Source organism: Prinia subflava, chromosome 4 (genome assembly GCF_021018805.1).
Source record: "Prinia subflava isolate CZ2003 ecotype Zambia chromosome 4, Cam_Psub_1.2, whole genome shotgun sequence".
NCBI lineage: Eukaryota > Metazoa > Chordata > Aves > Passeriformes > Cisticolidae > Prinia > Prinia subflava.
This window is the reverse complement of record NC_086250.1, coordinates 18199685-18223957: the sequence shown is the minus strand read 5'-3', so window position 1 is coordinate 18223957 and position 24273 is coordinate 18199685. Positions and strand designations below refer to the sequence as shown.

At 40.1% G+C, this 24273-nt stretch overlaps 2 protein-coding genes across 2 annotated transcripts in view; one reads left to right on the top strand and one right to left on the bottom strand.

Moving 5' to 3' along the window:
- The first annotated feature begins 1029 nt into the window (after positions 1-1029).
- Positions 1030-21619, top strand: NT5DC3 (5'-nucleotidase domain containing 3). The gene is made up of 14 exons (XM_063395709.1): positions 1030-2085; positions 4865-5049; positions 7942-8016; positions 8423-8478; positions 10666-10756; positions 12391-12528; positions 13813-13873; positions 14108-14210; positions 14351-14452; positions 15434-15515; positions 15750-15836; positions 16994-17134; positions 17495-17559; positions 18627-21619. Exons 1-14 carry the CDS (start codon positions 1893-1895, stop codon positions 18886-18888), a joined length of 1641 nt encoding a protein of 546 aa, XP_063251779.1. The 5' UTR covers positions 1030-1892; the 3' UTR covers positions 18889-21619.
- STAB2 (stabilin 2) overlaps positions 20408-24273 on the bottom strand; it is a 77714-nt gene continuing 73848 nt past the window's right edge. Inside the window, 2 exon segments of the mRNA XM_063394861.1 lie at positions 20408-22918; positions 23512-23628. Coding sequence (XP_063250931.1) covers positions 22868-22918; positions 23512-23628 — 168 coding nt within the window. The 3' untranslated portion in view covers positions 20408-22867.

Genomic DNA, 24273 nt, shown 5'->3' with positions numbered 1-24273 from the left:
TGTGTCAACACAATGACTGCTGGAAATATCTTCTACCTTACTGCTCCTTCTTGTATTATTCAGAGGAGTTCTTGTAATTCTTCCTTGAGAATGCCTCACCTACCAAAGTGGTTATTGTTCACAATATTTATAGTCTTGGGACTTGGAGAGAAGGCTAGGCTGTGTTCAGAAGAAGAACAATGAGACTTTTTTCTATTAATTTCAACAGAATTGCATGTGGGACTAATTAACCCATAGGTTGGATTAAAAAAGATGTCCAGTATTATACATTTTTGTTGAAGGTGATGAAGAATTGGGATGACAAGGAAGCCTATAATAGAACTATGCCATAAATTCAAAATTACTTTTGCCAAGTCTTGTGATTTCATAGAGACTTAATTTTTTTTTTTTTTGTAGTTGTACATGGAAAATCTGATGCTGAAAGTTAAATGGGAGTTTTCATTTTGTCTGTTGCAGGGTTCTGCAAAAATATTATCAAATTATGAACATCAGAGAAGGCAAGTACCAGAGTACCAGATAAGTAATTCTCTAGGATGTTGTTTTTCCTCTCACCTTCTCTGTTTTCTAAATATTGATGATTTTGTTCTCTCCTTGTTCCCAGAATTTATTGTGATGGATTTGTAGTGATGCATACCAGAATTACATACTGAAATCACAATGCAATTATCTTAAAGGATAATGTAGTAACTTTGATGAAAGCTGTGTTTGGTCTCCACCAATAACCAACCTTGGGAAGTACTTAGCATGTCAAACTTTTGGCAATCTCAATTGTAACAATTGTATTGTCAGTCAAGAACTCAGCCTTGATTGGAAGTACAGAACACATAGCTATTGACAGACACTTTGAAATACAAAGTCAATTATTTTTATTTCAGTTTGTTGTGGTTTTGCCTGTAAAAAATAAGGTGAGTGCTATTCTTTGCTTAAAAAAAAGGAGCATGCTCAGAGTAGTATTTGTCTGAAATTCTTCAGTTTTGTATAAGATTGCTTTTTTTTTTTTTTTTTTTTTTTTTTTAGATGGGTGGGGATGAACGGCTGAGTAACTTCCAGACATAAGTGACAATGGGTTATGTAGATCTTGAAATGAGAACAAGTTGTATTCAATGTTAACTCTACTGGAAAAAGAATATGTTCCTTTTGTTGTAAAAAGTTTCAGAGCACGTCAGGAATTCTGCATGTGGAGTTGTAACCAGTTCACTCTGGCAGTGGTCTGGTCTGGTTCTTCTTCATCCATGCATCATCTAATTTTTTTTTCTCCAAGTGTAATAGATGTGGCTCAAATTCTTAGACTGCCAGGGTCTACAGCTATCAGTGGCTAGAGCTTCACAAGGATATGAGGGTCTCAAACAGCAGTAGAACGTATGTGTATTTTACATTCAGCTTGTGTTTTGAGCTTATTTTGTTACAGATGTAAGCAGGTGTACTTCGGAAGAAGTAACTATTTGCTGTTTGATGCGGTGTTTATGGAGAAAGAATCCCAGGCAGCTGCCAGCACAGCTGAGACATGAGGAGCAGCAGAGCCATGAGGCCGGGGTGTATTCCGCAGGCAGCTCCCCTTGACCTTGCTCAGCAGCGCTGATACACGGTGCCGGCCGTGCCGGCGGATGGGGGACGCCGTTTCCCCTCCTCGGGACGACAGACGGGAGCCGCGGGGCCGGGCCGCACGGGGTGAGCCCGGGGCGGCACCGGCTGCGGCCCGCTGCTCGGGCCCCTCCTCTGGGCTGCGCCCGGCCCGCCCGGGGCAGGGGGCCGAGGCGAGGGGCGGTCGGGGCGGCGCAGCCCTACCTCCCGCCGCTACCTGCGGGGCCGGGCCCGCCCCCGGCCCGGGGCGGGGCCCGAGGAAGTGACTTCAGCCGGCGGCGGCGGGCGGCCGGCTCGGCGGAGCGCGGAGCATGGCAGCGGCGGCGGCGCGGGCGCTGCTGGCGGCGGGCAGGGCGGGCGCGGGCGGGCGGCGGGGCCGCGTCCTGCCCGCCGCGGGCGCCGCTCCGCTCTGCACCGTGGCCCCGCAGCAGCAGCAGCAGCCGTCGCCCGACATGAAGAGCTACCTGTGGTCGCGCTACAAGGAGGCCAAGAGGGTCACCAAGGGTGAGCGGCTCCCCGTCAGCGGGCCGGAGGGAACGGATCCGTGGGAGCGGAGCGAGGACGGAGCCTGTGGGGGAGCGGGAAGGCTCCGGCGGACAGGGCGCGGGTCCGTCCCGCAGCGGCTCCGCCGTCCGTGTGCTCTGCGCTCCCGTGGCCAGCCCAGCGCCGGGGGGGCCGGGCGGCGGGCAGGGGCTGTGGGGCGGCTGCCCCTTCCTTCATCCTGCCCTCGGGGGCGGGCGGAGCCCCTCACGCCATCGCCGTCCGGGCCGCGGTGTCGGCAGCGCCTTTGGCACAGCGCACCTCGGGCCCGGCGGGGCGGCAGGTGCTGGGGGCGTGTTGCGTGTAGAAAAGCAAGTGTAGGAAGAAAATCGAGAGGTCGGTCACCTCATTGATGGCTGTTATATATGTACACAACACAACTACTCTGAAATAGGCTGATCTTCCAAAAAGTTAAAATGCTGTGAAGTTTTGGACGGCTTTTTTCGTTTCACTTATGGTTCCATTATAACATTGTGTGAGGCATAAAATGCTCACGGTACCATACAGGACCCTGGCAAGCCTGGTTCTTCAGCTCAGCCAGCAAAAAGCTAGGGGAGAAGCGTTTGGGTGCTTCTGCCCTTGCTCCGATGGGAAGAGGATTGCCAAGATAATACTTGCTTGAAAATGTGGGCTTTTCTGAGAGCTGAAAGATAAAGAGGCAGAGCGTGTTCTACAGTACCAAATGGAAGACCATGTCCTGTAGTGGCAATGGATAATGCTTTAGATTGCATGTTTTGCCCTTAAAAAAGAAGTTACTGTGTTTTCCTGCACTTAGGAGTCTTGAATGTGAACTGGGACTTCACAGTGCTGGGTGGTAACGAGGCATTTGTGAATGTAAAATAGCGTGAGCATTTCTGAAGTGAAATTAAAAGCCGTGTTAGCGATCTCAAGAGAGGTCTGTGGGCTTTGGAGGGTGAGATGAGGGATAGGAAGAAGGAAAGTGTCTTTTATTTTGAATCTATTTTTTCTTTTCCTGTTCTTGGAATTAACTGTCTCTTGTTCTAAACCACACCCAAATAATGCTTAAGAGCTGACATAGGGTAATGTTGTGAGAAAGTAAGTTGGTCAGTGGGTGTGAGTCGGCGAAAGCTGAGGCAACTGCTTCTAGAATATTTCAGGCTATTACATTACAGCCTAAGTCAACCACAGCTTCAAGTATATGATATTTCAGTTAGTCGTGGTGTTGAGATGCCAAGGCTACAAGGCTCTCCTGTCTTTTGACCCAAGGTTTATACCACTTGTGATGCTGTCTGCTGACCAGAATGTCCAATAGGTGCCAACTGTTTATACTGGCTGTTTTCAGACAGCCACCAGTCAAGCTAGTTTTCAGCCCAAGTATCTTTTTATCTATATATAGTCACATAAATATCTTTATTTTTAAAACAAGTGTTGACTCACCAAGCTGCACAATTGACATTTGAACGAATACTTTCTAATACAGAAATGGATGTTGTAACATGATTTTAGAATTTGATTAAAAGCTGTGCTTATTACTTCAAGTTAATTGAATGCTCCATGCCCCTTTCTATTGAGTAGGAATATTTGCCTTAATCGGCGCATGTCAAATTGCATTTGATTTGATTGCTGGGCTTTATTTGAACTTTGGAATTAAACTGAATGAATTTGATTTTTTTCCTCTCTTAAAAATGAGAAGACTTAGGTGTCTGCATCTGAAGTCCCCACACGTTCTCAGGGCTGAAGGTTTTGAGAGCAGCTTGATCAACTCCTTTTAGACCTGTATAGAAAGTAACTGGACAAAGCATATTCCCTTTAAACTCACCTTTCCAAGCACAGATTTAAGATGAATGTTCCCTGGTTTTTTCCATTGGTAGGGAAGTCTGGATTATAGAGACAGTGTATGAGAAATGAAGGAAGGAAAACATGCTCATATTTTATGCTGCCAGGAGAGTAGCATTTAACCTCCTAATGTTGCTCTTTCAAGTTTTGTAAACAAGAAATATAAACACTCTTAATGTTTCAGTAGTGACATTGGTGTTGGTCCTGAAGTTACTTATTATATCATGGTTTTAATTTCTCAGTCAGTATACTTTTCCATCAAGTATCAACAGGAAAATACCCTTAAAAATGGAAGTGGTTTACACACTCTGTGTGTGTGTGTGTGTAGAAAATAAGCAGAATATTTTTGGTTTTCTGATTCTCTAGGAAGTTAATAAGCATAACAATGTGTATGTAATAGTTATGTTCACAGTCACATATAGTTTATTAGTGTGAGTTGAAACTGATTAATGTGATAACCTTGAAATGGTGAAGCAAAAATTAAAGCAATAGTAAATTAAAACAATGTCAGTTCTGCTTCAAGGGCAGGAGCTGGACCAAGTAATGGGAGGAGAAGACAAGGCTCCTAGACTAGTGGTAATAATAATATAATAATATTATTCAACTCCAAATTAATTTTCAAAAGCAATGATAAATGTGTTAGTGGAGTTAGCAAAAAATTCTGTCTGGTGTTCTCTGATAAGCAGGATGCCAAAATGCATCTTCTCTTCAAACTTGGACTGCAGAATAAAGTGTACTTTGAATAAAAACTACAGATCACCAAGACAATTAGGGACAGCATGTTCAACAGCATCCTATTGTTAAGGATTAGCTGGCTAGTGTGAATTACTTTGATAGTTTCCATCATCATTTATCTGTATTTAGCAATTGCTAATCTATTTCTATGTCTTTATTTAAATAAAACTGCAAGGCTGGTGTAACTTTTTTTCCTCTTCCCTGTTTACAGAGTTGGTTCCTTCAATTATGAGTAACATGCTGAATCCAGATGCTATTTTTTCAAACAATGAAATGAGCCTGTCAGACATTGAAATTTATGGGTTTGATTATGACTACACCTTGGTCTTCTATTCTAAACATCTGCACACGCTCATATTCAATGCTGCTCGAGATCTTCTTATTAATGAGCATCGGGTGAGTAAAATCAATGGAATAACAATACATTGATGAATAAAGGGTATAATAAATAATTTTTGACTGAGAGGCATAAATCATCTTTTCATGCCTCAGTCCTAGCTTGGCTCCCTTAGAGCACATTTTGTTCATCAGCTACATATGCACAACAGAAGCCCTGTTTTATTCTGAGCTGCAGTTTTGAGCAGAGAACAGTCTGTTAAGGAATACAGTTATATTTGCCTTATCTTTTAATATGGGTGTGTGGTTTGCTGTTTGTTCCTAATTGTTATTTGTTGGAGTCACATTAATAAATAAGAAGTTTAAAAGTTCCCATTACTGTGTTTCATGCCTTGCTGTGAGTGCAGTGAGTAATTTCCCTATGGAAATTAGCAGGGCTTAGCTTGCGCTGGGTGCTTGTGAGGTGCTCTGTGTGTACCTGGCATTTTGGCTGCCTTGCTGGAGGGGCAGCGTGTGCCGTGATCAGAGCCTGGACACAAGGGAGTGTTCAGCTTAGAGCACTGCCCTGCTGCCTCTCCAAGCCTCAGTGACCACTTGGCATCCAGTTTGGGGCTGCTGCTTGTCTAGTTTGGGGATGGGAAAAGCTCCTGTGTGTTAGGAAGTGGAGGGGGAGATGGGTGACCAGGAAAACTGAATGTATTGCTGGGAGATAGACTGAAAAAATCTGTGGACTAAAAGAAGCAAAATGAATTAAACTGTTGGACTTGCAGGAAAGTAAAAGACAGAAAGTCCATGGAGTAACTTAATAAAACTGCTTGTGTATTTTTATACAACCTAAATCTGAATGCGTGGTGTAATTCCACTTTCGTATTTGAATCTAAAGGTTAGGAGCTATATATAAACAGCTATAAATATCCTTGGAAGAACAAACAAAACTTCACGGGTGACACAAGCATACACAGCTTTATCCCCCTGCAATTTTGGCACATCTTGATAGTAATTTCTGTGGGATGTGTAAATATACTTCATTAAAGCTCCACGGTTCTTGAGAAAACCCATGTTACTGTAGGAGTCACGATTAATTCTTTTAGACAAAAATTCTAATGGTGTTCTGCCTTTATTATTTGAATGCATTTGGGTAGCAACAGCTTTCCAGTTTGTCTTGGTTAAAATCGCTCAAGTTCTACTAAACAAAGCTGTAATTACTTTTTTGAGACAGCTTATGGAAACACGTTGTCTCTTTTCAAATTTACTGAGGGACAACAGTTTTTATTGGTACTGTGTCTGTGGCTGCTTATACTGTTAATATTTTTTTTGCCTGTACCAATAGAAAAACCCTCTAGAAAGTGTCCATTATGACTGTCACAGTCAACCCAAGAGACAGCCAATTTTGCTCATGACGGTGGGAGGCAATCCATCAAAAATTGTAAAATGCAGTGTAGGAAGCAAGGAATTGTCCAAGAGAATAAACATCAATTTAATGCTAATCATGGAGGTGGCAGCAGGTGCTCTATGTAAGCTCTTGCTCCTGGGTTTACTTCTTTCCTGATGCACAGGCCTTGTGCCTTTTTATCAGGACTGCTGTTTCAGTCCAGTTATATTTGTCCCTACCAAAAGTGGGGTAAGCAAACTATTTTTATCATTTCTTTGTTTGGTTTGCAAGGTTGCTTTGATTTGTGTGCCAGGGTAAGCTCAATCTTTTTTCTGTATTTGTATTCTGTACTGACATGTATTCTATACTGACATGTATCTGAAAAGACAACTTTATAGCCGAATAAATTAAAGTAGCAAGTCAAGTACACGGAAATTTGATAAAGTCAGAACTAAGTTGTACATGCTTGATGTGGTTACTCTGTGGCAGGTGCAGTGCATGGTAGTTTTCAGTTAATCACCTTCTGTATCATTCCCTGATGATGTCCATTGTGTCTTTGCTTCCTGTTCCCTGACCAACCCTACCCCTCTTCCAGCCTGTCTGCAGCTTTTGGTGCTGCTCTTCATTCACATCAGTAGCCTGCCCCGTGTTTTCTGGAAGTGGTGGTAGGCTTGATAGGACTGTTTTCTGTAAGTGTATATGCCTGTACTCGGTACAAATGCAATCTGCAGCAGTTGCAGAGCAAGTCCTCTTCAGCAAGATAAGAACTTTGGGGGGAAATGACAGCTTATTTCTTACAAAGTAGCTAGAGGCTCTGCTGAAGCTTCATAATGTGCTTTTCCCCCTGAAGGCTTGTAAATTAGCCATTTATGTGTGGAGACTATTGTAGAGAAGGTGACAATGTCAGGTTCTGCTGTAAGCTGTGGGAGGAAAATGAAGGATTGCTTTTCAATGGCTTAATCAAAGAAATTACAGTTTTCTTAACTCGTTGAAACTAGTGAAGCATTTCACCCTTTAAAAACAAGTGAACAAAACCCTTAGCCCAAGACATGCACCAACATTTCTTTTCATGGCAACCTGTGTTTAAAGCAGGACAAAATTACAGTTGGATGAAAATGGGCTTGTAGGGAAAAATGTTAGACTGCAGCTCACACTATATAATGATGTGAGCTACCTACACTATATATAAGGAACCTGAGGGAAGGGTACGATAGACATTCAGTTCATATGCCTCTCTAAATGATTTTTTTTTATGTATGAAGAATATATTATGAATATAATACCTTTTTTGAACAAGAGACTAATATTCAAAGGTAATCACTACAGATTACCTACGGATGTCCAAGTTCAGGTATCAGGATGGCCTTAGATTTAAAACTATGAGCTTGGATTTTGGAAAAATGTTTGACTTGTCTTGCAGACATATGTTCCTGCAAATCTCACCAGGCTATGAAAAATTCTCCTAAACTATTAGAGCAGATGAGAAACATAGAAAACTTGGACTTTTAAAATTCTGTAGAAACAATTTTTTATTGTTTTGATTATGGTTTTAAAATCAAATCATTGTTCTCTTTTCTTAGTATCCTGCCGAAATAAGAAAATATGATTATGATCCCAATTTTGCCATCAGAGGGCTTCATTATGATGTGCACCGGGTATGTATAAATAACTTTGTGATGAGCTATGTAGTACTGAGAACCTAGCCAAAGAAAATTGAGAGAGCTATTTGAAAATTGAGCAACCTATTTATTATTATCATCATCATCACCATCATCGCAATCAATAAGAATAATAATATTTTTTAAATGGCTCTTAAGTAGAACATGTTTTGGGGATTTTGTCCTCATGGTGGGTGGGGAAAGACAACTTAGGATAAAACTAGGTAAAAGGAATTGATGAAAGTATTTTGGAATCTGTGAATGAAGTTGCAGGGAGAGTGCTCAGGTTTTCTTGAGGCAGAAAGGTTGTAGATAAAATTGCTTTGACTTCTGTAATTTCATGTCAAATAGTGGAGGTGATAAAAGCTGTTATTTTCTTATTTTTTTCTTTTTGACTTGCAAGGCATTATTGATGAAGATTGATGCGTTTCATTATATTCAGCTGGGAACAGTGTACAGGTGGGTAAAGTTACTTTTCCTTTATAATAACAATGAATGCTTTTATTTTTTGTGTCTTTTACCTGCATTTCTTAGTGTACAGTGTGGATTCTTACCAGGAGCTGTGCCCTGGTGAGCACAGACACGAGTGAGCATTGCAGCCTTGCTGGAAGGGGTTTCTTTGCACCTGTGTGTGTACACACAGACATGTGCACATCTACTGCCTGGTGCAGCACAGCTGATTGCCCAGTTCAGCCCAGGGAGAATTGGCAAGCTGCTTGGTCACATAGTGCTGACTCACTTTGTTTCCGGCTGTTAAATTGTGCTGAAAGACATCTAAAAATACCCTGAGGACTTCTCTGCTCCTGCTTTCTATGTAAATAATTGTCACAAAGTGCCTGATAGCATGACTTTGGTGTGATTGTGTACACACTTGAGAGGTCCTGCTGTGTTTGCACAGAGCTTTTAAGTTTGGACACATCAACCAAATCAAACTTGCACCACACTCGGTACCAGATTTTAAATTAAATGAGAAGCCAGGCCACCTTTCTTAAAGTCAAAACATAAACCAAAAACTTTTTACCCAGATTTATTCTGTTGCAGTCTTAGTTGTTTTCACCCTAACTACCTTGTGGACAAAACACCCAAATTTGGGTCCCAAAGGTGATGTGAGCTGGAAATGATGGTTTGCACCACAGCTTCATACTGTTTCCCCAAACACCATACAGCGATGAGGGGAGGAAAGAAGAGGATGAAGGCTGTGAGCGCTGATGTCAGGATGATGTGTGGTTATACAGCTGCACTGTGACCTGTGTCAAGACTGTGAGTCTTGTAGAAGTAATCTACAGCTCTGCCTAGGCAGTCATCTCCCCACTGTGGTTTTCACATGTCCCATTGTCCTGTGTTGATTTGTGCTTAAGTAGCTCCTAATGCACAAGTGTTTTCTCTGGCAGTATTCAAATAGCACTTGGCATAGCTGTCTGCAGAACAGAAGGTACCTCCTCAATTCTGATGTGTTACCTGGTGTCTGGTTTACATTTTGGTTGCATTTCTTTGTGCTTGCTGCCGTGGAGGGTGTGATGCTGAGCTCTGTATATTACAAAACCCAAGTGTTATCTGTCCTGGTGGTGCACAAGACTGACTTGAATGCTGGAGTTCTGCCAGCAGCAGCTCGGAGTAGTGTCCCAGTTGGTGTGGGGACAGAAGTGTAGTGAAGGAGCTGGTTAATGTGGGATTCTGCCACCACAGAAGCTCTGAGGAAGTTCATGTATTTGCTTTTCCACTGCAAAGCTGGTGTGGACTCTAAGCACTGAAAGCACCAGGCTTGTGAATTAATTTATTTTTAATTTAACGCATTGCAACACTTCTTGGTCAGACCAAGAAAGGGATGCACTGAAGTAATGGTCTGTTTTACAAGGCTGCAGAACACCATAAGTAGGTTTGGAAAAAGGAGACCAGCTGATCTGGTTTGCATTAGTGTTTCTTTAATCCTGAGTAAAATCTCAACTTCTGTGGCCTCTGGTGAGGATGTTTGCATGCCTGCAGTCTTTTAAATGCTTTAGTGCAAGATGCTTGATGCTATAAACTTCCAAAACCAAACTAAAGCCTGTACTCTCTTAATAGCTGATAAACTCTGGGGAGATGTTATCTCCTTTTTCCCCATTTGTTATTCTATTTGAATGTTTTAATTATCAAGTATCCTTCAAGTAATTTTCAGTTTTGGGAAACTGAACTGTTCATACAGTTTAAAAGAAATTCTTGTTTAGATAAAGTTTGTGTATATTTTTCACTCCTTTAAATCTTCAAGGTCAGGCTGTAGAATAATCTGATTTAAACAGATATCATATCATCAGTGATGTAGAAAAGAAAAGGCAGCATGAGGAATTACTTTGTATTAAGAAACTGGAAGTTCTAACCACTTCTTAAAAAACCCCTTGAGGCATAGTTTTAATGGAGACTAATAAGCTCTTTTCCCATAAGAAAGTAGAAAGGGACTTAAAATTGGAATGTGTTCTGTGTGCATGAGCCTGTTAAAATGTTATTTGTTTGGTAAGGAAAGATGCTGTTTTAACTTACAAACAAAAATATTCCCGTGACATTATTAGGCTTTTAATAAGGTCCAGATCTAAGTGTTAATCTGTCAGGGTTTGGTGATTACTTGAAAATTTTAATCTGACTTTTGAACTAAAGCTAATGTTTCTTTTCCAGAGGCCTCAGTGTTGTCCCAGATGAAGAAGTCATTGCAATGTATGATGGTTCCCATGTCCCTTTAGAACAAATGAGTGACTTTTATGGAAAGGTAAAACCATAAATTGCTCTTTAAAATTGGGTGATGATTTTTTGGCATGAGGGTAATGGTGTTTAAATTTTGTTCTCATTATAACTAGCAGTTATATTTTCTCAATATATGATTGATTTAAGTTTAGTGCTATATGTGAAGTTTGCCCTCTGAAGTGACAAATTACTTTTCTTGCTTGCTGTGGTTTATTCTCTGACTATTCCCTTACGAAGCCATACAGGCAGAGTGGTGGAACACAGAAAGTCAAGAGACTTTCTTGCTGTTGAACACAGAATCTGATAAAGGCTGGGAAATGAACCATATCTGGTTCATGTACTGTACTTTTTCCTGGTGATTTGATGGCTTAGCCGGTGTAGCAGCAAGTAAATGTATGGAGGCAACTCCTGCATGCAAACTGGCAGAGTGAAAGTAAGAGGATTTGGCAAAAGATGAATGATAAAAGATGAAACTTCTATGTAAAATCCTAAACTTTGCCAAAAAAGTTGATTTTTCCCTCTGGTGGGTTGCTTCCTCTTTCCCAAATGAAGGATGATGCCGACTTTTTACTAAAAAGCCAAGTTTATTTCACCCCTTTTATGTACAGCTGTTACTTTCATGTTGACATGAAAAGGCCTTCTTTGTGATGTGGAACATTTTATTGTTCTTGCACTTGTTCTTATTTTAAGGAGCTGGATTTGGAATTCCTGAATCTAGTCTCTGCAGCAGTTGTGACTATCACTCTGGCATTCCCCGTGGGATGCCTTGGTCTGTTTAGGTCTATACTTTCTTTGATCTTGTAAAGGACAGTGGCAGGACAAGAGGCAAAGGACACAAACTTGAAACACAGGAGGTTTCCTCTGAACATCAGGAAGTGCCTCCTTTTCTGTGAGGCTGGGCTAGCCCTGGCACAGGGGGTGTGCAGTCTCTGTGCTGGGTACTCAGCAGCCAGCTGGACAAGGTCCTGGGCAGCTGCTCAGGGTGGCCCTCCTTGAGCAGGGGGCTTGGACAAGATGACCTCCAGTGGCTCCTTGCAACCTCTGCTCTGTGTTGCTCTGATCCTGAGCTTCTTGCTTTACCTCCCTTCTCACTGAGAGGTATTTGGGCTGTATTTGCTGTTATATAATGAGATTCTCTACTTCTGTGAAACATAGCTATTGTTACAGCTTTCGCAGACTAGAAATATCTTCCTCTGTTACTGTGCTAGTTATTGTAGATCCTTACATCTTTTTATTATCTCATTTCAAGGAGCTAAATTTTTTTACAATCCTGATTAGTATTCCACTTACTAAAAAAACACCAAACTAAGAAAACCTCCATCCCTTATCCATCAGTGCCTCTTGTTTGCAGAAGTGCAGACTCCTACTGAAGGCCTTCTCTTGACTTTTAGCTGAGCACTGTCTTGTTTTTATGAATTAAAATACCACTCTTAAGAGTATTTATCTGGATTTATTTGAAGAATTAATCACAACACTTTCGTTGGAGATGACTTTATTGAAGGTCTTAGTTGAAAAACAGTCTGTAGCAATGTGAACAGGGATGGCAAAAGCTGAATGTCTGCAACTAAGCTGAAGTGTTTATATTGAACAAATAAAAGTGTTCTAATTGGAGAAATGTCTGACTTTGTTATTTCTTTCCTCTTCTTCCCATCACTGTAGAGCTCACAAGGAAATACAATGAAGCAATTCATGGATATATTTTCCTTGCCAGAAATGACACTCCTGTCTTGTGTGAATGAATATTTTCTGAAAAACAACATAGACTATGAACCTGTTCATCTGTACAAAGATGTCAAGGTAGATGTCAAGCTTTGAAGATTTAGAAAAACTTGTATATTTGTGTCTTCTCTGTGAGCACTTCAGGAAGCTTTCACCTGTTGTGTCAGCCTCAGTGAAATACCTCACCTTAGGTTTTGTGTGGAGTAATTATGGGTATACAATTGTAAAAATGTAAGTAAAAATGTAAGTAAAATTAAGGTAGAGCTTGAAAAAGAATCAACTGAAATTTGTTTGAAAGCTGACATTCTAGGGCTGTTGCTCTTTTTGTAGGTTTGAGGGGTGAATGGGGGAAAGTGAAGATGATCTTGTAAGGTGATAAAAGTTCTTTTGATGGTTGTTGAACATATCTTTTTTCTCACCATCAGGGATTTACCAGGCTATAGGGGAATGTAAGAGGCTATAGGGAATTCCTGTTTAGAGCTTTCATTCTGGCTAGTGTGCCATCATTTGCTATCTCATATTTTTGAACTATTTTCCCTGTTTACCTCTCCTTCCTCCTCCAGAAAAGCTCTAGTACTAGTCTAGAGTAATTTGACCCTCTTGATTCTTCAGGATGTGTCCTGCAGGGAGACAGTTTTATGTCACGGTTATGTAACACAGAGAAGGCCAGTTCTTGTGGTTTCTCTGAAGTGTGTAGAGAAGTTTCTGTACTATTCATCATTACAAGCCTTTTGGAAACCCTATAGTGGTATATTTTGAGGACATACCCTGTGTTAGTACCAAAATGGCACTACCACTGTTCTAAATGCAGCTGTCTGGTGCAGAGCTGGCTCAGGAGAGCTGTTAAATGCCTGCAGAGAGCCTTGTAAGTACTTTGTTCAAACATTTAGCTTCTTTCATGTGCCCATAAATTTCTTGTGTAAATAATCAGGGCATTTGTGAGTGATTGTAATCTAAAATCTGTCAGATGTACAACTTTTTTTTTTTTTTGTAAGGGGAAAGGAATGTGTTCTGCTCCAAAGGTCACTGGAAACCTGTGATGACTCTGCTTCTGCAGAGGGCTTTCACCCCACTTCACCCTCCTGAGCAACCTTTCACAGTTATGTAAAACAGCCCCTCTGCTGTGTAGTTTTGTACTTCCCAAAAAGATCAAGTTAATTTCTCAGAAAACAAGCTTAGTCTTTGTCTAGTTGTGACATCATATATATACAATTATATATAATTATATGGAACATTAAGTGGCATTTCTGTAAAATTGCAAGTGTTAAAAAGGAGTGGTTTTAAGAACAAATTAGTATTGCTATTTGGTGAATTTGAACCTGAGAAGATGAAGTTCTTTACTGCTCATTGCTTTCCTTACAGGATTCAATCAGAGATGTTCATATCAAAGGAATAATGTACAGAGCAATTGAAGCAGATATTGGTAAGTACCAATGGTATAATCTATCAAGGCTTTTTGTACTGATAGTATATGATTTTTCTGTCTTTTGTATTTAAAGATTACAAATTCTAAATTTTTAAAATTTGAAAGAGTTATTCCCACTTGTCAAAGGTGCATTTAAATATAACCTTGTGTTCTGAACTCTTGGTTGAATGCATACAAAGTTTTTCATAGGAGTTTTCTCAAATAAGGCTTTGTTTTCCCCAACCCTCACAGAGAAATACATCTGCTATGCTGAACAAACTCGTGCAGTGTTAGCAAAGCTGGCTGATCATGGCAAGAAGATGTTTCTCATCACAAACAGTCCCAGCAGCTTTGTGTAAGTGAGCAGTTGTTTTCTGTGGAACTATGCATTCTTAAGGGATGGGGAAGATGAGGTTCTCCAGTATAATTCATTTTATTGCACACACAACTGCACTTTCCTGCACTTCATTGTTAATATCCCTCTGTCCTTTTTAGGGACAAAGGCATGAAGTTCATTGTTGGCAAGGACTGGAGGGATCTCTTTGATGTGGTCATTGTCCAGGCTGAGAAACCAAACTTTTTCAATGATAAACGAAGGTGGGTGTTTGGTCAGTAAAGAATGATTCAAGCAGCTCTTCCATATAAGGCTAGAGTGTGTTAGGAAATATTTTCATTTGGCTGCAATGTAAAATGAAATCATATTTAATGAAATCCTGGCTAAGGTCATTACTAAATGCAGCAACACCCAATGCTGAAGTCTGAATATTTACCCTTTCTTGCCTAAGAAAGTCTTAGGAGCTGTCTACTGCAGCAGCTTAGGGCCACAGAAGCCATTTTTAACATCTTATTTGCATGTTGGTGAAGTGTGCTTCTTTCTTAATAAACCTGAGGAATCTTGATGCCTTTCAAATCAGACCCTTATCTGGAAATGTTCCAGATTCCATTGCATCTGGGATTTTTTTTTTTCATCACCTATGATATTTAAAAGGCATCTGTCTCGCTGACAGACTGGAATATTTGGACTAGTTGTGATTATGTAAACACATTTCTAGTGTGTGTGCCCTACTTTTACCCTTGAAAAAGACCTGTTCCTTTATGTGTGCTTTTGATTTGAAAGTGAGATAGAGGGAGGTGGGATTATTTTCCCTTTACTTTTTGCATTTAATTTTAAAAAGAACTTTGCTATATGTCTTGGCCCCAGTCCTGTGCTCTCTCATCTTTAGTTGTCCAGGTGTGCAAACTGAGGGACTGGGCAAGATTCTTACACGTCTGTTTTTCTGTGTTCTCTCCTCCTTAGTGGCAGACAGTTCATGCTGTTTCTTCCCCCCTGCCTGGGGTCCCTGCCTTACTTCTCAGCAGTTGTTCTCAAACTGTGTTTATAACTGTTGTAGGTATACTGGAGAGTTACATTGCTTTTCACTGCTTAAAGTGGAAGTTTTGCTTTTTCTCTTACAATATTCAGATGCTAGAGGTATTTTTTTTCCTTTTGAGAGATGAATATTTTTAATGTCAAGACTTTAATTTCCTAAGAAGTGACAGGATTTCTGCAGCAACATAACAATTGCACATCTATTCTAGACCATTTCGGAAGGTGAATGAAAGGGGAGTCTTGCTCTGGGACAAGATTCACAAGCTGCAGAAAGGCCAGATTTACAAACAGGTATGCTTTCAACAGACTGTTTCTGTTGAAATTTCATACTTTTTTCTCAGAATCCCAAGCTTCTTTGGATATAAAAGCTTCCAAATGCAGATGCATTCTCTGAGGGAGCTATTTTAATGTTTGAAGTTGTACAAATTCATTGTTGATACTGTATGTGCTTGTCTCTTGAAGTGCTGCTATCACTGAAGGTGCAAATCCCATGCTGCTACAATGTCCATGTCATTATTTCCGCAGGGTAACTTGTATGAATTTCTGAAGCTTACTGGCTGGAGGGGCTCTAAGGTTCTCTACTTTGGTGACCACATATACAGTGACCTGGCAGTAAGTAGTTTGCTTTCCCAAAACTGGAGAAAAGTTGAGGCTTTCTGTTAGTTTTCTTCTCTTCCTCCCCAGTTATTCAGTGTAACACACTTTCATTTGAGATTTTAAAATATAACAAAATTTGATAGTTAAGCCATATTGCCTTTTTTTTTTTTTTCGGCGAAGAGCCTTGGTGCTGTAAAATGCCAACCATATTTTCCACCTGACTTGTAGCAGTTAAGTTGTTTACTAACTGTGGTCAGGAATGTGTGAGGTTGTATTCCTGATCCAGATACTGATTGTGTCAGATGTAATGGAGAGTAAACACAGATATCCAAATGTACAGGATATGCCTGACTTGGTATGGATGACACCTGAATGAACTTTTGTTTTGAATGCAGGAGGCAATCTTCCTGTCACTAATTGTAAATGTTCTTCCCAAGATCTTGCTCTGGTTTGTATCCCCACTTGCCAGGTTTTTTTTTGTTTGCCACCTTATGAACAAATGCTCTGTTAAGTGTTACTTTAGGGTAAGTGACCACTACTTGGCTCTTTTGTAATTGATTTCTTATGAATGCCTTTCCACTGCCAAGCTTTGGTGACATGTTGCAGCAGCAGCAACAGATACTAACATTTACCCCTCAGTCTGCTTTTGAAAAGAACAGTAACTTTGGGTGCCTCAGAAGACAGAGGGCAAGAGAAGGACGCAGCTCTTGTCTGCTCTGGCACAATGGAGAGGAGAGCCCAGGTGGCAGCTGCCTTGTGTTGTACCTGTCAGGAGGAGCTTGAATAGCTGGGGCTCCTGGTTGTAGCCTTCTGTCAGCTGGGTGTGTGGGTAAACAGCACAAACCCTGCACACCGTTCCCCAGGTGCTGCAGGCAGCAGCAGGGCTCTCATCCACAGAGGAATTCCCTGCTGCTTGCTTTAAATCTAATGAATGAGTGTTATTTACAAGTGCTTGTGTGTTCTTCATCTCTCTCCAAAAATGTAGGATTTGATGCTTAATCTGAAATTAAATTCTATTGTCCATTGGCATAGTTAAGTCCCACTGTTTCGTGCTCTGTTTGTACATAAAAAACAGATTAATGCTGCTTTGGGATAAACAATAGTCAAATTCTTTTCTTTTAAGTAGTTCTTTTTAAGACTAATATCTGTATTTTGTAATTCTTGGTAAATAGGACTTGACCCTGAAGCACGGCTGGCGCACTGGTGCGATTATTCCAGAGTTACGATCGGAGATTAAAATCATGAACACAGAGAAGTACATTCAAACCATGACCTGGCTGCAAACCTTGACAGGATTATTGGAACACATGCAGGTTTGTGCTCTGTGCATGTGTAATCGGCTCTGGGGAGCCAAAGGGATCCAGCCAAATTTCTAAATGCTGGACATTGGTGTTTGCAAGTGCTTTCAGTCTCGCTGAAGTGTTGGACTGTAGATAAATGCAATTATTTGTTTGGTTAGTTAATAGGAGTTTTCTCAACATCTTGTCCCCTTTTTCCATTGGTCAGCCTGGATCAGTTCCTGCTTTTGGTTGTTTAAAATGCACGTGAATAAGTTCTGTATATGGATCTCTGAATTATTGCTCATGTCCTGTTAGCTGATAAGTGTTTAGTAATAGAAATGCTTATTTACAAAGTTATCCTTAGTTACAGATTATCCATACTTTACATTTCAGGTTCACCGTGATCCTGATTCCCAAATGATTTTAGAAGAGTGGAAGAAGGAAAGAAAAGAAATGAGGTTAGGACACAGGGGATGAAGAATTTGCAGTATACTTTGGCAGCCAAGGGTTCTATGCAATGTCTTCCACAGGTTTCTTTGCAGTTGCTTTCCATCCCTGGTAGTTACAGATATTACAAAATGTTTGTACACCAATATTCTACTTGTCTCTTGAGCAGCTCCTCTCCCCTCTGGCACTTTGTACATATGGACCCTTTTCCCTGTCCCCTGTCTTTAGAACAGATGTAACTTTTCTGTGTGAAAAGGTAACATCATATCAAATCCTATTTCCTCTCATTTTGATTCTTCGGCCCCTCTGTGTTCAGCTGTCAGTGATGATTACAAGCTTCTACACAAATAAAAATGTATGTCTTTGTCAAGACTTAGGTCACTTTTCCAGGTTTTTTACATGATTTCTGTAGATTGTGTGTAATACCTCTTAGAATACAGAAACTGAGCTCTGTGCTAGATTGGATTTAGCAGTGGATTTATCACAAAGATAGGTAATAGGGCTAGAAGCCTTAATAATCTATTATCATGGAGGAAAAATCCCAAAATTCAAGGGGGTGTGAAATGCACAGTTTTCAAGGCCAGCAGCTGTACCACCAAGCAACCTTCCCCAGAAACACGGGAATAAATGAAATGGAAATGATACTTGGCAGTGACTAAAGCCCAGAACTTAATTCCAAAATGTGTTTAAGCTTTTTGTATGCATTAAGCTAAATCTTTGCCTTTTCTTTAGAACATTGGATGTCATTAGTATTTAGATAAAGGCAAAAATCTTCTTTCACAATCCCTAGAAAAGAAGACTTGAGATGTCATGTTTCTAGTTTCAGAAGCAACTTATCTCTAGTGGGAGATGTGTGAAGCTCTTCACAACTGTGATTTCTAGACCTGGGTTATACAAGTGCAAGAGGTAAAAAACAGCTGGGGCACATTTTGGTGTTTTGAAGAACAATAGCAAGAGAATAATGCATAGAACAGGTTTCAGGATCTGCTTGCTTCAGATATCATGGATGCCAGCTGGTGAAGAGATGTGTGCAGGTCTGTTCACTCCGTTGTCTTTGTTTTCTCTTTTTGGGGGACAGGGAGATCAACAGGAATTTCTTCAATGCACAGTTTGGAAGCATATTCAGAACTGATGAGAATCCAACTTACTTCCTGAGACGTCTCTCTAGGTTTGCGGATATCTACATGGCATCACTGAGCTGTCTCTTGAACTACGAGCCTGATTACACATTTTATCCAAGAAGGACTCCTTTGCAGCATGAACTTCCTGGCTGGTCAGACCAGCTGTGCACTGGTACATTCAGAATACCTTTCCTACAAGAGACAGTTCAGATCAAATAAACTCTTGGTGGCTCCTCTCTAAAATGGATAGATATCTGTTGGTTTTCTTGAATGTACTTGTATTTTATTTAAGTCACTTAAATCTGTTACCTTGGTTTATATGTATTTCATACTTATTCTCATAAGCTGTGTATCTGTTTTTCTCCTCTCCTGCTCAGACATGTGAAAACTCCTCTTACACACAGAAGAGTTTGGCCTGCCAAACTAGTAGTAGGCCAGGAGGGAGGGCACATCTGAGGGGGAGGACTGGACTGCTGGTGTTCTGGGTTGGTTATTTTTGCTTGTTCATTGAAAACTTTGATCTGCACCCTTGTGGTTTACAAAGAAATACCAGGACTCTCTTCTGGCCCTTTTCAGCACTCCAGCTGGAGCCTGTAATGGATCTTGGCACAGAAGAGCTTTAATTCAATATTAGTAATTCAGTGATACAAGCTAGTAACCAGCTTAGGGTAAGACTGAGAGGGATGGTCACACTTTGCACCTGTCCTTGCTGCTACAGACGGAGCCTTACCCGTGAGGGGCCAAGGGCTGGAGTGTCCTGCCTCTGCTGCACTGGGCTCAGGCTCCTGGGCTCTTTCTCCTGGCTGTGCAGCTTCTGTTCTTGCCGTGTCTGTGCTTGGCTGCAGCTGGACCTGAGCCTAAAACTGAAACTTGCTGTAGCTTGGGCTGCTTCAGCTTCCTTCTCTCAGCTTTTAGGTACCTTTTTTTTAATTTGAGTTTCAGAACATTTCAAGTTTCCACTCTCCAATAATAGTTTCAAGAGTGTGTGCATTTTGCTTTTCAAAGTGGAGACAGATCTATCAGGCTTCAGTTTAATCCTAAATGCTGCTTTTAAAGGTTTTAACAGTGTCTTATTCCAGTGGTATGCAATGTGGCTTTGCTGTTCCCTAGGAGAGAATGTATTTCATATAGCCTTCAGTAATGGACTTTTACAGTCAAAAGTAAACACGCACAATGGGCAAAGGACTTAGAGGAAAAATTAAGAAATGAGAAAGTGAAACCCAGAGTTTTCTGATAGTGTTTTTAACTCAAGCTAAATTAAGAGTGGTACACATTTTGAATAAAGAAAAATCATTTTGGTATAGATTAGAAGTTTTATTGAATTACTGATATTGAATGTGTAATGCACGAACACAAACTCTGGGTAATGTATGTGTTTCAAAGATTTGAGCTGAAAAAAAGTCTATTTTGCACAAGGAAAACATCTGTTGATGTATTTCCTCAGAGGCACTTTATAGAACTGCTATACAGTTGTTTTTAAATAAGAATTGTTTCCTTTCTCTGAATCCAAAGGAAATGTTTGTTTTTTAAGTGGTGCTTCCCACCCCAGCCACTTTAGAAGGCATAATATGATTAATAATTTTCAAATTTTAGTTATTAAAGGCTTGGTTTTTAAAAGCATGTGATTAATGAAACATATAGCATTTGGTATTCATTTTGGGATATCACTTGCTTTCTATGATGATTGTCAGGCAAACAAACTTTTGTTGACCAAAAGTTTTCTGGTTTGGTTTGTTTGTGTTTTTGTTTTTGTTTTTTTTTTTAACCTGTCTGTATGTGCAAGTACCTGGATTGAATTTCATATACAGTGTATTTCATGTTTTTAAAAGCATGTTTGCAAAGTAAAGAATGTATTCTAATTTAGCCTGCACAATTTTGTAACTAGTTTTCCTGTATGCTTGAAATCAGTACAAAGTTCTCAGAGGCGGTTTAGATTTTTTGATTTTCCTATGCTCCTATTCCAAACTTGACTGAAGTGTGTGATTTAAACACCCCTGTATTTAAACAGATGAATATACTTGAAATGAGTAAGTTCATCTGACTGTCCTGCTTGTTTGGCTGGAATAAAAAGATAACGTGTTGCAGGAAGTTAGTTTGACTGCATCAAGAGTTTACTTGGTGGGACTGTGCAAGAAACATTTAGCATAACTTGATAATGAAATATGAAGATAGGAATATCCTGATTTGCCCTCAGTTCTTTATCCCAATGCTCAGCTTTAACTGAACTTGGTGTTACGTGTGTGTAGCACCTCTCAAGCTCCAGTGCACTCTTTAAAAAAAAAAAAAAAAACACCCAAACCACTGTACGTTCATCCTGTATCAAGCAGGAACAGTTTAATTGGCTTGGGTGATGATATTATGCACATAATGCACATTTTGCTTTAAGATTATTTTCTTCTCTCACCTTTCCTTTCTCTTAAATTAGAAATCAAACTTCTCTGCCAAACTATGTTGCAACAGCCAGCTGAAGTAAAATATTGTTTATATTGCATGACTTGTTGAAATAAACAGTGTTGCATGAAAAAAGTTAATTATTGAAGGGTTATGTTTCTTTAAAATAACCCAACTATATATAATATAAATTTTAGTGAGAATATTCAAGTGTATTATTTATTTTTCAGTGCTAAAGTGCTGCTTGTTAACTTTTAAAAATGTCTTGCAGTTTTTTAATAATTTCACCTTGATGCTCTCTACATTACTCATTTTAACCTTATGCTACTGATTTCAAAGAGATTTTTAAGTGTGTTTAATGGGCAGGGTCTCTGCTGATTTTGGGAGTATGGTTCATTTGAACACCAAAGCAAGAAGAAATTTTTGTTCTGGTCTATCAAAAACACAGAGCTGAATAGCCTCTCAGTAAAAAAAGAATTTAATGAATTGTAGAGCGCTATTTTTTTGTGATAAAAATATTTAATGATTATTATTACAAAAATAAATGCTTTGGACTTTATCTTCTGGTCTCTGTGAACCTTAATATTTTGACTGGGGAGAAGGAAAGAACGTGAGTTGTATTGATTGCAAAATTCTCTGGGCAAAACTGTCCTCGATGTGTGTGAGTGTTTAAGTGTGTTTGTGTTCTAAATTTTCTAAAGTCTGTGAAAGCAAGCAGGCTTGTGTAGGGGGACAGGGGAAGGAGTTGAAGAAATTAACTGTTTGTTTCAAGAGATGAATGTGTATTTACCTGTTGTATTCTCTTCCTTGTGCTTGATAGCTGCACCAACAACCCTGGGCTTGCCCACTGAAAAACCTTTCTTTTCCTGCTGTTTTGTGGTTTCTTTCATGTCCTCAAGTTATCATTATGATATTTAATATTTTGATGGAAGGAGGTGACAGCAAATCAAACTCAGGTTTGATTCTTCTCTAATGGTGTGTGGTGACAGTGGCAGCTGTTACTGCTGTGCTTGGTAAAAACACAGGATGTGAAGGAGCAGCTGCTGCCCCTCTCAGACCTGAAGAACTGAATGCAGACATTGCATGGCAAGGGGATGTTCATCTTCACAGTCACTTTTACAAAAATGGTTCATTTGAATGCTTTCATATCACCTGCATTCCTTCCTGAAGCTGCCTCAATTACTGCTTCCCTTTGTAGAGTGAGGTGAGATGTACACCAGACACCAAGCCAAGGTCGAGGAAAGGCAGAGAAGCTAGAGGAGGCAAGGGGGACAGTCATGGTTGTGTTTCCTGCTGCTGACTATCTATAACAGGAAAGTATACCAGCAAAAAAATCCCCTCAGTTTAAAAATAGAGGTTTACCACATGTTCTGTTTCACACTTGCCTGTTCTAATTGTAACTGAACCAAAATGAAAGCACAGGCCTGGAGTACTAGAAAATTTAGGATATTTGCCAAGTTAGCAGCCTTGTGTGCTTGTGGCCATATTTAAGTCTGTGAAGAAGAATAAAAGCAGTTAAATAGCAGGTGAGTGAAAATCAGCTGCTGTTCCCTGGAGGTGTCTGCTTCTGGGTAGGTTAGTTGAGGATCAATTTTGCTTTTAGCACTCACAGTTGGTACTGCTCAGATTCAGCCAACACTTCTGAAGTTGGTATCTCTGTGAGCTATATAGAAGGCATCTTAAACAAAGCTGTGCTCTTTTGGTTTTTAATTTATAACAAGATTTTATTCCCTGTAATGTAGATGCTTTTTTTTTCATAATAAGTGTAAATAAAAATGTATTTATTAGCTAATGCCAAATTCAGTCTTTAATTCTGGTCATTAGGACCACTCATCACAAGCTGTTGGTCATCTGAATCCTATAAAATAGGATAAAAAGAAAATCAGACATGAACATTGCATTAAGAAACAAAAGTAACTTTTTGGCAAATTTGTCCGTATAGATGGCAGAGTTGGCACCTGACATTTTTGCACCAAACAAGTTCTTTTACTGAATGCACAATGTTGCATTTTGATTTTAGACTCTGCATATACATGAGGGTGCAATCTTTCCTTCCCTGGATTCCCAGCCCCCTCCCTGCTGTGTTTCAGATTCTTTGGAGTGCTAGCATGACTCTCAGCTGTGTTTGTAGCAAAGAGACATGAAGACAAAATTAGAAGGCTTTTTAAGTTTGTAGAAACGTGTCACTGTCATCCAGTGGCATTTGAATTCCAGTTTAATTCAGCTGTCTTTGAAGATGGCCTTGAGATGCAGCTGTTGACCACAGCTTCAATTTTACTACAGGTGAGGCAACCCAATTTCAAGTAGGGGGACACAGGAGAGCCAGGAACTCAAATGCCGGTTTCTTGAATTAATTTTTCTTTTCCAACTAAACATTTTTGTTTTATAAAGTCGTTCCCTCTTACCATTTTATCAGTAGTGTCTCAATCTCAAATCAAAATGAATACTTACTGAGAAAAGATCGTAAGCAGGTTCTGGTGAAGTCAGTGTTGAAGAACTTTCATATGAAGGGTTGGTGATATTTGAAGGCCGTGACTTGTCCAGTGATGTGTCAGTGTCATCTTTTGACTACACAAAAGCACACAAACTTGCTTAAATTTCATCCGCTTCCCCCTGTGCATTAAGTGGGGCACTTGAGCTTCCCTACCAGCTGGTGCAGTGTTGTGATTCAACTGGCTTTATCTTCTAAATCTGTCTCTGGGCGTGAGCTGTGGTTTTGGTTGTTGTTTTATCTCAGGTCACTTAACACTTGTATCTCTTCTCCTCTCCCTTCTTATTTTTAAGCCTCAGCAAAAATGGGAGAGGAAGTGTGGCCCGGAAATGGTGCTTGGGGTAAGAAGTACCTGGTTAGTCTTGAGGACTCTCATTGAAACTATTTAAAGATAGAAGTGTTTCCTCTGGCTCTTGGCTACTGGGTTTTGTTTCTACAAGATGATTGACATTATATGCAGGGACTAGAACAGGGAGAGATTTCTGTTCACTTCTAGGTAGGCTTTCTTTTGGGTTTGTTCTTGTGTATTTTTTAACTTTTTTTCCTCGTCCCTCATCTCTATAGTTTGGCTGTTGCTGACTGGTTTTGCATCTTTGTGTTGCTAGCAAAATTAGCTAAGAAAAATCAAGCATGAAAGTGCATCAGTATAAAAACCTGCACTTTTCAATCCTACAGGCGTTTCAATTTGTTTGTCTGTTGGATCTGGCCTTTTTCCTATGAAA

Coding starts and splice junctions, on each gene's coding strand:
- NT5DC3 (XM_063395709.1), top strand. CDS start 1,893: ATGGCAGCGGCGGCGGCGCGGGCGCTGCTGGCGGCGGGCAGGGCGGGC. Junction 14,453..15,433: donor TTTTTCAATGATAAACGAAG/GTGGGTGTTTGG, acceptor CATCTATTCTAG/ACCATTTCGGAAGGTGAATG. Junction 17,135..17,494: donor GATTATTGGAACACATGCAG/GTTTGTGCTCTG, acceptor TTTACATTTCAG/GTTCACCGTGATCCTGATTC.